Here is a 12,628-nt window from a genome sequence, read left to right on the forward strand (position 1 = left end):
GCAGTAGCGGCTCATCTGTTATCCATTGTGTAAATGACTAGAGGTCCTTGGGAAGCTGATGGAAAAGGAAAACCTGAGAGTACATTTAATTTCCTCTCCAGTGTATCATGAACTTTTTATATATTTTCTTTAAACACATTCATGATTATTTCCTTGAAATAAATTATTAGAAGTGGGAATTCGAAGGAATTCTGTAATTTGTTTCAAGGAAATAATCATATTTTGGGGCATTTGACACTGATTACTAAATCAGCCTCCAGAACATTCAGACCTGTTTACCTTCCCAGTCACAGTGTCTGGAATTATTGCTATTATTTTCTACGTTCGCCAATTTGATAGACAAATATGTTATCAAACTGTCTTCATTTACACTTTGGATATTTTTGTTTTGTTTTGTTTTGGGGTTTTTTTGTTTGTTTGTTTTGAGAGGGAGTCTCACTCTGTTGCTCAGACTGGAGTGCAGTGGCACCATCTCAGATCACTGCAACCTCCACCTTCCAGGTTCTAGAGATTCTCCTGCCTCAGCCTCCTGAGTAGCTGGGACTACAGGCATGTGCCCCCACACCCAGCTAATTTTTGTATTTTTAGTAGAGACAGGATTTCACCATGTTGGCCAGGATGGTCTCAAACTCCTGACCTCAGGTGATCCGCCCGCCTTGGCCTCCCAAAGTGCTGGGATTACAGGCATGACTCACTGTGTCCAGCCTTCATTTATACGTTCTACTAGCTAGTTAACATGCTTTTTATATATTCATTGTACATTTGGATTATTCTTTTATCACTTCCTGTTCATGTATTTTGCTTTTTTTTTTCTAGTTGGATGTTTGTCTTTTGCTTATTTGTTTGCAAAATCTCTTTACATAATAAAAATCTGAACAGTCATTGATAAGATGTAGTATCTTGCACACAGAGAAACAGGATGTTAGAGTCAGACAAGCTCTACTTTGCCACTGAATACCTTGGGTGAGTTACTTAACCTCTCTGTGCCTCCCTTTCATCTTGGGACTCATGACAGATGAAGAATGAGGAAGCTTCAGACTTCCTGTTCTGAGCACTGCTGTATAATGAATTGTCCTGAAAGGAGCCCCAAGACCCCTTCCTCTTCTTAGTATATATTCATTCTGACTTTCTGTGACTCTGTACTGATCTTTGCACTATCTCCTTCCCGTAGGTATACTGTGGATAGTAGATTTCTCTCCTACCTGTTCTCTGTCTTCCAAAACTTCTTCCCCACCACTGACTCTCAGTGGCATCTTTTCTGGTTTTCCAGTGCTATTGCAGATTATTCTTTTCATGACTTTTTTTTCTGCCAAGTTAAAAAAAAAATTGGGAATGAGGAGAAAGAGACTAGGGTGCTTCATCTGCCGCTGGGATTAAATCCCTGGAAACAGTTGTTAATTACAATTTAATTTCTGTTCAACACAAAATGAAGTTGGAAAAAATGGAATCCATGTTTGTTTTGTTTTTTAAAAAATCTCAAGACCGTTGAATGTTTTGTTAGTGATTTCCTTTTCTTGACAATTTGTCAAGAATGTCATTTGTAAATTTTCTGCCCATTATAACCTAATGATATCTTCTCGTGGTCCATAAATGGCCAATCTTTAATAAATGTTGCATGGCTTGGGAAAGGCACATGTCTGAGATATGAAATGCTTGCATTGAACAAGTCAGTGAAGTCACTTTTACTAAGTATGCTTCTCAGCCCTCATGCTTTCATTTTTGCTTGGCCCATTTGTGTTGAAGATTGGGAGTGGTTTAAATGATATTCATAGAGGAAACACTCTATAAATATCAGCTACTTTTAATATCTGCCTTATGTTTACCTGCAGCCCCTTGAGATTCTGTCATTATATTTTCAGTCACTCTCAGCCTCCGTTATTGCTAGGAATTGTCATTGTTTCTAATACCCATGAGGCTTTTAGGCAGACATTGCCTTGCAGGCTACTAAGGATGCCTTTGGGACCAGAATGCCTACCTTTAGATCTGCCCATTTAATGCATAGAGAAGCTCTCCACACTCCTCAAGGTCTTTGCTTCTATTTTGTTCATTTGTTTGTTTGTTTTGAGATGGAATCTTGCTGTGTCACCCAGGCTGGAGTACATTGGCACAATCTCAGCTCATTGCAACCTCATCTCCTTGGTTCAAGCGATTCTGCTGCCTCAACCTCCCCAAAAGCTGGGACTACAGGTGTGCACCATCCACACCCAGATAATTTTTGTATTTTTAGTGGAGATGAGGTTTCAACATATTGGCCAGGATGGTCTTGATCTCTTGACCTCATGATCTGCCCATCTTGGCCTCCCAAAGTGCTGGGATTACAGGCAAGAGCACCACACCTGGCCTTTGCTTCTATTTTTTATCATGCCTTTTTCCATAGGATGTTCACCATGACAAGAGCCATGGAAGAGGCTCTGTTTCAGCACTTCATGTACCAGAAGCTGAGGATCGCCTATGCCATACACAAGCCATTTCCCTTCTTTGAGGGCCTCCTAGACAACTCCTTCATCACTCAGAGAATGTACACGGTGAGTCCTGTTGGACCCTTCCGTGGGAGCCCAGCACCCACCAAATACACCCAATTATTGAGGTCTCAAACCACAAACCACCAGGGCCTCTAGAGTTTGGAAGGCCTAGCCTGGCCGTGTTCATTATCTCAGAAGATGGGGGTGACTAGGAGAGAGGGTGTCTTAGAGGCTATATTGGTTTCTAGGGTATCATAAGGACTGCTGTGACAATGACTACAAACCAGGTGGCTGAAAACAACAGAAATATATTCTCTCAGCTGTGGAGGCCAGAAGTCCAAACCCAAAGTGTCGACAGGGTTGGTTCCTTCTAGAGGCCTTGAGGAGAATTTGATCTCTGCCTATCCCCTAGCTTCTGGAGGCTGCTGAAAGTCCCTGGTGTTCCTTGCCTTGTAGACACGAGGCATCACTCTAATCTGTTTCCTTCTCTACATCACCTGTCTTTTGAGTCTTCTACCTAATCTCCTGAGGACACTTGGATTTAGGGTCACCCTGATCAATGATGATTTTGTTTCAATCTCCTTAACTTAATTACAACTGCAAAGACACTTTTTCCAAATAAGTTCACATTCACAGATTCTAGATCCATATATCTTGGCTGAGGCAGGCACCATTCAACTCACTACAGGCATCATCCCAATTTATAACAGCTTATGTTGCTCACAGTGTATTCTGATGTGAGACAGGCAGGCACTGGGAGATATGCTATGTGGACAAAAGTGGACCCATTTTTACATAATTTGGGTTTTTAAAACCATTTATTGAGCCCTAGACTCAGGGAAGTGCCAGCAGTCTTCCCCTAGTCTTAGCCTGGTGGACCCAACTCCCTCTTCAGATCACAGACGAGATCATACTCCTCAGAGACGTCTCCTTGACCCACTTATCTCATTAAGACCCCTTAGTTATTCGGTTCCATCGCAATCTATGCTTTCCCTCCATAACACTACTCTCAATTGTAAATGGGTATTTATTTGTGTTTATTGTTTAATGCCCATCCTCTCCACCTGACAGTTCTGACCCCGCCCCCCAAATATGGGAAGCTCCATGTTGGTCTTATTCAGTGCTGTGTATCTAAAAACTTGCTGACTGAGCGTAGTAGGTGTTCAATGAACATTTGCAAACAATTCTCTTTTGCCATATTTCTCCTTTTGTCCATCCTCTCAGCAAGGAAAATTCTCTGGGTGACTTCTCTGTGGCTGGAATCCATTCAGGCCATCTCAAGTTTGAGAGACACACACAGAGAGAGCGTAGAGGCTAACATGCAATCAACAGAATTGCCTCTGTGACCATCACTAGAACCATTGCTGAAGTATCCTGCCCAGAGCCTTAAAGAATCAGTTACATAGCCACATCCTTTAATTCCACTTTCCTTCCTTAAAATTTCTCTCTTGTCTCAAATGTGCTTGAAATGTGGATTCAGAATATAGACTTGCTTTAAAGACAGCTAAATTATTTATTTTTGTCACTAGTCATCCAAATAGGTGTAAAGTTTCAAAAATAAGCATGTAAAACTGTGACCACTCTACCTTAGAAACTGTGACTCTACATTTTATGGTAAATTTCTTCTTAAAAGAGTAAAGTAGCTTTCTTAAAACTTGGAAGATCACGAATGTATAACTTCCCGTTCAATTTTATAATTGTTGTTAATGAACCTTCACTTCATTTTTTAAGGAATCTCTGGAAGCCTGTAGAAATTTGGTCCCTGTATCCAAAGTGGTGCACAACATTCTCACCCAACTGGAGAGGACTTTTAACCTGTCTCTTCTGGTGACATTGTTCAGTCAAATTAACCTGCATGAATATCCCAATCTGGTGACGATTTACAGAAGCTTCAAACGTGGTAATGAGATTTCTCAAGTGCTTTTTGCATTTGAAAATTTGCTATGGTAAAAGTCTGGGTCTACTTCTAGCCCTGTGGAATATGCACAATAATCCCCGGCTTTCTCTTTGGGAAGGAATGGACTCATTTTCTTTCATTGGTACGGCTGCAGGGGCAGCCCTTTTCTAAAGCTGACTCCAACTCTCTAAGATGAATTTCTAGAGGGCATAAACATTTTTTGCGTGTTCTATGAATTTGGAAAAAAATCATATACTTTGGCATACTGGACAATCTATATGGAATGCATAAGGTGACAAAAATGCAAAGTTACAGAGACCAGGTCTGGTGGAAGGACAAGGTCAGCCAGGGAGGAAGAAGAATGAATAAGGATAGATAATAACAAGTATCTTTTTCTTATTGCGATATCACCAATACTTTATTTGATTATCTCATATCATCTTTAAAGCAATCCTGTGAAGTCATTTTTGTCTCCATTTTACTGACAGAGAAATTAAAGCCCAGAGGTAATTTTCTCAAAGTTAATTATCTGTTGTCTGTTAAGAAGCAGAGCAAGAGTCCTACTTGGGTCTCCCAACACCAGGGCCTGAGATTTTAACCACTAGTCTGAACAAGGACACCTGGAAGGCATACAGTAATGCGAGAGAAGGGAAGAAAGGTAGCTACAGAAAAAGGGAGGGAATCTCAGCCACAGCCACAGAAAGAGAGGGTCTGAGAACGAATGGAGCATGAAGTACATGAAGAAAGAAAAGAGACTGGATAAATAAAGGAGTAGGAAAAAGAACCGTGGCAGAGCTAGGAAGAAGCAGCCAGGGTGAAAGAGCAGACAGTGAAGTCATTTTAGGTTGGAAAAAAAACAGTGGAAGAAAAACAGCATGTTTATTATTGACTAAATTATATGACACCAAAATTAAAGCATATGTTCACTTGCCTCAGAACAACAAGGGAAGGGCCACTAGCCCACGTTGGATTGTGATATTTTCTTTAGTGGAATCACCGTTGTTGACAGTTCCTCCTTTGCTCTCTGACACTTCACCACTAAAGGGTTCCCCCCAAAGGGGCAGATTATTTCTTGAGCTAAAGGGACAGTGAAAGGGGCAAATCCACCTACAGGCAGGAGCAGCTACAGAGGGCCCACTGCTCTGGCAGGATCCTGGCAACATTAGGAGAGGCATGGCCTTAAAGGCAATGTGAAGAACACCTGAGAGGCACCGGGACCCACACACTGATGTGCCCCTGACCTGGCTGAGCTTCAGTTATCTTCCACGATCTTCAACTTGATGATTTTGTTCTGGATCACTTTCCAAAATCTGAAGTTACTTTCCTTTCTCCATTCACTGGTTGAGATCATTTTACTTCTGAAATAAATGATGGAGAAGAATCATTAGAGAAACCCAGCACTAGCCATGCAAGGGAATAGCATGTGGAAAGCCAAGGGTCTGGGGTATTGTGGATGGGAGAGAAAGCTGGGTGTGGCCAGACCACAGGGTATGATAGAAGGCACAGAAGCTGACTCTGCAGAAATGAGCAGAAACCAGAATATGAATGTCCTAATATATCCTGCTAAGGAATTTTTATTTTCTCTTGTTTGCTTTGGGGAAGTATGATCTATTTATTTATTAAAACAGAGACTTCTTTTAAAACTGTAGCATGTTTATTATTGACTAAATTATATGACACCAAAATTAAAGACAATTAAATCCCTGGGTACAAACCCAAACCCAACTTTATGTGTGAAACCATTTTGGTATTAGATCAGGGCTTAGATCGCAATGCCCAAACTGGATAAATAAAATAGAAAGGGGCCGCATGTGGATAATGATGACAGTGAATCCGTTCTATGCACCTGGGGGACAATGAATAACTCCATGTCCCCATCCTGTTGGAAGGCGTGTATTGAGAAATCCCCTTCCCCAAGTAATTCGGAGTCTCTCCAGGGTACTGATGTATGTCCTTTCACCAATCCCAGTTGGTGAACAGCAGAGCAGAGCTTCTTGTGAACAGCAGAGCAGAGACACACCAATCCTACTTGAAGCCCCAACTGGCCTAGCAGGAGGAAGCTCACTGCGTACCCTGCTGCCGCTGCCCCCACCACAACCCCCTCAACCAAGCTGTTCATCCTGTGCACCAAGAGTCAGTGAGCCTGGAACATCCTCACAGCAAAGCGATGAGATCCCGAGTGAATCACCCAGCCCATCTGACCCTACCCTGCCTCTTCCTGGACTCATCCAGGAAGGAAGGAACACTCCAGGTGAGAAAGAGATCCCATCCAACACCTGTATATCCCCAGCATAGGGCGCCTGTGCCATGTTGCCTCCAATCCCAGCATCTTGCCTTTTATTGTCCTAGTTCTTCCCCTGCACCCACCTGCCCATACACAGCCCTTTTCAAGGGGAATTATGAGCACTGCCAGGAGGCTGGGTAACATCTAGAGTCTAGAACTCCTGCTTCCCACTCCTAGGACAGCCCAACCCTCTACTCTTGTGCCTTGATGCTCTATCTTCCCCCAGAACTTCTAATATTCACTCTCCTCCCTCACATCCAGTCCCTGTGATCTGTAATTATTTCCTTTCCTCCTTCAGTGACCAATGACAAGTTAACACCCAAAATGAATGAGGAAGAAGACTCAAAAGAGATGCCCAGCCTCCTCGCTAGCACTGTACAAGGTAACACTGACTGGGGCTGATACAGCTTAGCTCAAGGTGGATGTGAAGGGAGAAGAGAACACATATCTGCCAACCAGGAGGCTATGGTGGGAACCCTGGGAAAAAGAACTGGGCATGACAAGGAGAAAGAAGCAGAAGGGGCCTATTCCCCAAAGCAGCAATGCAAAACAAACCGACAACCAAAACACCATTCTGAATTGACAGGTAACCTATGTAACATACACTAGTAACCTTTAGCAGATTCCTCACGCCCACCTGATTATGGGATCCTTTGAGTTTCAACCTTCTTCATTTTTATATGGTTTGGATTCTAAGAGCAATGTTATCAAAATTACTAGAAAAGATGATTAAATATTTAAATGTCTGCTCGACCTGATACTTAGCTTCTAAAATTGTCTCACTTGTCCTCCCCAAACCATTGTCTTAATGGAATTTGATTACATTAAATATAACAATGGTATGTTATTGGGCATTGTCAAAAATGAGATCATGGATTCCGAGCTCCCCGGTACTGAGAATAGGGGTCCTCTGTGATGTATGCACCTGGGAAACAATGAATAATTCCATGTCCCCCTCCTATTGGAAGGCATGTGTTAAGAAATCCCCTTCGTAAGAAATCCATTTATGTAATACGAAATCCCCTTCTCCTGTTTCATAGGTGCTGTTCACAGGAAGCACCAACTGGGATTGGTGAAGGGACACACTTCAGTACCTTGGAGACTCAGAATTACTTGGGGAAGGGGATTTCTTAAGACATGCCTTCCAACAGGATGGGGACATGGAGTTATTCATCAAATAATGTTTCATCCACTCCTCTAATGCCTACTGTCCAAAAAGGTTAACGTAATCAGGAAGCTAACAGCAATGGAAGAACAAGTGGATAACTGAGTGTGAATGTTTGCTTACTTTCCCACTCTGTCCCACCCCTGCCCAGGGCTTGGTTGCTCGGTTACTCCGTTGTTTTTACTTGTTGGAATAGAGCATTCTCTTCCCTCCTCACTCTGGTCCCTGCTTGTTGTTCTTGAGATCTGAAACTTTTTCTTCCTCCGTTCAGTGACCAGTGACAACCTGATCCCCCAAGTAAAAGATAAAGAAGGCCTTCAAGAGATGCCCCACTCTCCCTTGGGCCCTATGCTAGGTAATCTTGATTCAGTTCACCTAAAAGCTTGCTTTTGTTTCTGTGTCTACCGAGAGGAAAAGCCATTTGGATCTAGAAGATTCAGAGGCTCTCCACCCACCTCTCAACAGCAATCTTGGCCCAGTTTCCAGTTCACCCAGCACTTGGGAGCGTGGACAGGCAGGAGATCTGACCTCTGAATGGATACAGAGTCCCTGGGGAGGTTATAGGTGGCAAGTCTGGAAAAGGCAGACTTAGATTGGGCCACAGATGACAAGGGATAGAGCCCCACCGCTACCTGTAGGCTTGGACTCCAAATGCCACAAAGTGCATGAAAAGGACACATTCACCTGCCACAAGGGGTTGTGGTAGGAACCTCAGGGGAATGGGGAACTGAGTCAGGCTGGACAGTTTGACACAGCCACTCTCCGGAGGCCACTTCAATTAAGCCGTGCTCAAAACTGCTCTGTCAAAATGCAAAGCAAATGAACGAGAACACTGTGCAGCCCTAATAGTGAATTGGTGCAGCAGACGTGGATGGTCCTCCTTCCAAGCCCCAACTTGACCATGGGGAATTTTCACTTTCAACCCTGGTCATTTCTATATCATGTGGAGTTTAAGAGTTGATATTACTAATATAATTTGAAAGGTGATAAATTATTTCAAAGGTTTAATGACTGCTTGCCACCTGCCTCGGTCACCGATTCCTAAGCAGGCCAGCATTTGAGGCTGATCTCATAGCAGTGTGTAAAGAAAAAGGTGACAGCTTCCTGTGAGATGGGCCTTTATTTGTTATGGCTTCAAGCCCTCTGTCTTTCTTTGTGCAGCAAAGACTAGCAGACATTTATATGTCTTTGCTGTTAACAGATGCTAGCAAGCACAGGCTAGTTTCTGCTTTCTTCACACAATCCTTATACACAGAAATATATAGGGCACTTAGCCTTTTTCACTATTTCTCCAAGTAAAATAACCACAGATAGAACAGTTAAAGAATATTCATACATAGACATCAAAGCAATAAGATGTATTTTTCATACAGCAAAGACATTCCCCTTCATTGTGGCCATCAGATTTCAATGTCACCACTTTCCGCTCTCAGCTTCATTCCTTGAGCAAGGGCTGCTGGGAGCAGCAGCTGTGTGACTGTAGTCATGATACCCAGTATAAGGTTGACCGAAAGGAAGGAGAGGCAGACCCAGGATCAGGTTTGGCAAGTTTATTTCAACCTGCCAGGCTGGCTGCCTCACCACAGGCAGTGAAGGCAGCAGCCTGGCTTATACTCGATGGGGATTATATGGGGGGTTTGTTGGTAGCCGGGTGCTAGTCTAAGAAAAACTGCATCTTGGTTCACAGGGGCTGACATTCTGCTTAATTGGGTTAACACCCTGGGTTTGAGAGCCAGGTGCAACCACGTTCTGGAACCCAGGTGCCCTGTTTACAAGGCTTGTGGCTGTTTTTGTTACGAGCTTGGCTTAGCAGGGGAGAACGGGGAGGAGGCCTATGGGCTTGTCTTGCTGTGACCCTAACATTCCAGTCTTTTGTTATATATGTAAAAGAAAGGGAAAAGGGGCGCCGTTCATTTCTAACTGCTTCATGCTGAGTAGGGATGCTGGTTAGGGTGAGGCTGGCTTGCAAGTTGGTAGTCCTGGAACATTATCATGTGTTGTCTTGTGCCGCGGGTAAAAGCTTGTCATCGGTTCTGCAAAAACTGGATAAAAAGGTAAGAGGCAAGGACCAAAGACCAAGAGGAGAAAGAGAGTTACAGCAGGGCCGGGGGGAGGGGGGAAGCAGCCAAGGGGCCCAGGACCTGAGAGGCCAGCCGGGCTGGGAGGGCCAGGCAGAAGCGTTGTTTTCTTGTTGTTGTTTTTTTCTGGGTTTGGTCTTTGAGTCTTTTGATAGTATTTTGTACTAACCTAGATTTATAGAGATAGAAACTGCATTTTTTATTTAAAAAGAAGCACAGACTTTTTTTTTTTCAGCAGTGAGGAGGTCTAGGCCTCTGCAGTTTTTGTAGAGTGACTGCTGTTAAAGAATCTAGTTGATTTTGGGGGTGAGTGATAGAGTTTGCATTTTTTTCTTTTTTTTTTTTTTAGTGATGATTGGCAGTTTTGGGAGAGCAACTGAAACTATGATAATGAGATTTTTAAGCTTCCTGCTTCTAACCTGACACTAGTTGTGACTTTAAGGGCTACTAATAAGGGAATGAACTGTATTTGGTGGGGGGTAGTGGGGACGCATGTAGTGTAGTAGGGCAGGGAGTTTTTGGTTTGGAGGGACAAGGTCAATGTTGGGGGTCAGGTAGACTAGGCTGCGAGTACCTGTCTAGTCGGCAGGAGACAGAAGTAGGTTGTGGATCTGAAGAGAAAGAATTTGCCTGCGGTGTTAATGTAAACAGACAAGTGGATTGAGAATGGGTGTTGGAGTGTGTAGAGGCTCCTTGTTTGGAGGGACTTAGTCCAGCTCTAGCAACCTAGAGTGAGGAGGAGAGAGAGAGAGAGACCCCTTTGAGGGCTCCTGTCTGGGGAGGGGGTTTCCATGTTTAAGAGGCAGGAGACGAGGTATTAAAGAGGGGCTGGGTAAAGAGGCCATTAACTTCAGGGGAAACTTAATAATTTACTTGGAGTGAGATATAGGAAGAGGAATTGGAGATGCTTTGAGTTGAGCCACAGGCAGAGGGAGGGATGGTGCCTATGTGTATGTGTCCCTTGGAAGAAGTGACACATAAGGGGACTTGGCCAAGTTTTGAGGTGTAGAGGGTTACAGGGCTTTGGTTGGCAAGGTGAGGGAGTTTTGTGTGGCTGTCATTGGCAGTATATGTGGAGGGAAGTTTGGGAGCTCTGTTAGCGAGGGTGGTGGGATAGTCCTAGTGAGGGTGAGGGCTCTGTCTACAAAGGCAGAGCCTTTTTGGATGGTGTGTGAGAAGCAAATGGGAATATGGTCCTAGGGCTGAGAAACTGGGATAGCCGCGTAGGCAGGAGAGAAAGGGAAAACAGGTATGGGAAGGTAGTCTCTTTTAAAGGGTTTGTGAGGTGGCTGATGGAATCCTGTGGATAAACTCTTTTTGAGACTTTTTTCCTTTTGTGTGTGTGTGTGTGTGTGTGTAGGAATAGTGGACCTTTACTATTTGGTATGTTATGGGGAAAGGCTTTTTCTCTTGCTTGATGTGTAGGGACAGGAGGAGAGCCGAGGGCCCCTTGAGAGGAAGTGACAGAGCAAACATGACAGTTTGAGGTTATGTCTTTCAGTGCAATAAATAGATGGGGTAAGAGAAGTAAGGGCGAAAGAGAAGGTACAGGGGGCGTGCACTGATATGGAAGGATTGGTGAAGAGATGTTACAATTTCCTTGGTTGGTTTTGAGGGAGGATGAGTTTTTTGATTTTTGACTATCCAGTTTATCTGGAAGGAGGCTCCTTGTTGTAACAATAAAGATTTCAGTGGGGGAATACTGGGGTTGGATTGTGGGGGTAATGAGGAGGAGGGAGGTAGGGGCAGAGGAAGGGAGGCTTTTTTTTGCTGCCTCGTGGGAACTTTCTGTTCCCTTTTGAGATTATATCTGATTTTGTTTGGTGTCCTTGGCAGTGTATGACTCCTGCCTTAGCTGGGAGGTGTGCAGCTTGGAGGAGTTGGTAAATAAAGGGATCATGAGTGATGGGGCTTCCTGCCTAGAATGGGAGTAGGACAGCGAGGCATAAGGAAAGAGTGTGAGAAAATGGGATTACATAGGGAACAAGTGAGTTTGGTGGTGCATGGGCTTGAGAGCTGGGTGTGACCACATCCAGGAACCTAGAGGCCCTGTTTACAAGGCTTGAGGCTATTTTTCTTATGAGCACAGCTTAGCAGGGGAGAACAGGGAGGGGGTCTATAGGCTTGTCTTGCTATGATCCTAACACCCAGCAGTTTACTTCTGCAATTTCCATTCATTGCACCTTCTTCACTCACTTCTGTTCCATCCATAAGAGAATCTAAAAGGATCAGACTAAGCCTCCGTTGTGGGGCAGTTGTGCCTTAGATCCCTGTGATGGTCACACAGGTAACAATAACCACAAGTTGGCAAAAATCAAGACAGAGCCAGGGAACCTCTAGGGCTAAGCAGATCCCCACGCCCAGGCTGCATGCACTTTCTACCTTTCTAGTTCTTCCATTGATTTCCCTCAGCACTTTCTTTTCACCTAGTTTGAGCTCTGAAGTGAGGTATGTTTCTTTTGTCAGAGATAAGAGATGATGGTCTAGAACCAAATGACCCAGAAGAGCCCCAGGAGGTATCCAGCACGCCTTCAAGCAAGAAAGGTAAGGAATGCCTTTCTCCTGTAGATATCAGAAGGGTGAATTAGAGTTGCTTTCTGTTTATCTGATTGTATCTTATCAGGAGCACCACTATGTGACCACAGTCCTGATGCCAAGCACAGTCTGTTTCTGCAATTTCCTTCCACTGCATCTTCCATAAAGGCCTTTATGAAAATTACCGGGAAACCAGAAGGCATTTGG

General features: G+C 43.9%; 1 protein-coding gene across 6 annotated transcripts in view; it reads left to right on the forward strand.

Annotated features, from left to right (window-relative positions):
• SP110 (SP110 nuclear body protein) overlaps positions 1 to 12,628 on the forward strand; it is a 52,114-nt gene that overhangs the window by 408 nt on the left and 39,078 nt on the right. For 4 of the 6 annotated variants that reach the window (XM_017529069.2, XM_037738726.1, XM_037738728.1 and 1 more), the window contains exons 2-7: positions 2,378 to 2,525; positions 4,194 to 4,362; positions 6,329 to 6,610; positions 6,942 to 7,025; positions 8,080 to 8,163; positions 12,353 to 12,430. In XM_017529069.2, coding sequence (XP_017384558.2) covers positions 2,379 to 2,525; positions 4,194 to 4,362; positions 6,329 to 6,610; positions 6,942 to 7,025; positions 8,080 to 8,163; positions 12,353 to 12,430 — 844 coding nt within the window. In that variant the 5' untranslated portion in view covers position 2,378. Of the gene's footprint in view, positions 1 to 2,157; positions 2,188 to 2,377; positions 2,526 to 4,193; positions 4,363 to 6,328; positions 6,611 to 6,941; positions 7,026 to 8,079; positions 8,164 to 12,352; positions 12,431 to 12,628 lie in introns of those variants that run through there. The other 2 variants (XM_037738725.1, XM_037738727.1) reach the window with 2 other exon arrangements.

This window comes from Cebus imitator, unplaced genomic scaffold (genome assembly GCF_001604975.1).
Source record: "Cebus imitator isolate Cc_AM_T3 unplaced genomic scaffold, Cebus_imitator-1.0 Scaffold57, whole genome shotgun sequence".
Classification (NCBI taxonomy): domain Eukaryota; kingdom Metazoa; phylum Chordata; class Mammalia; order Primates; family Cebidae; genus Cebus; species Cebus imitator.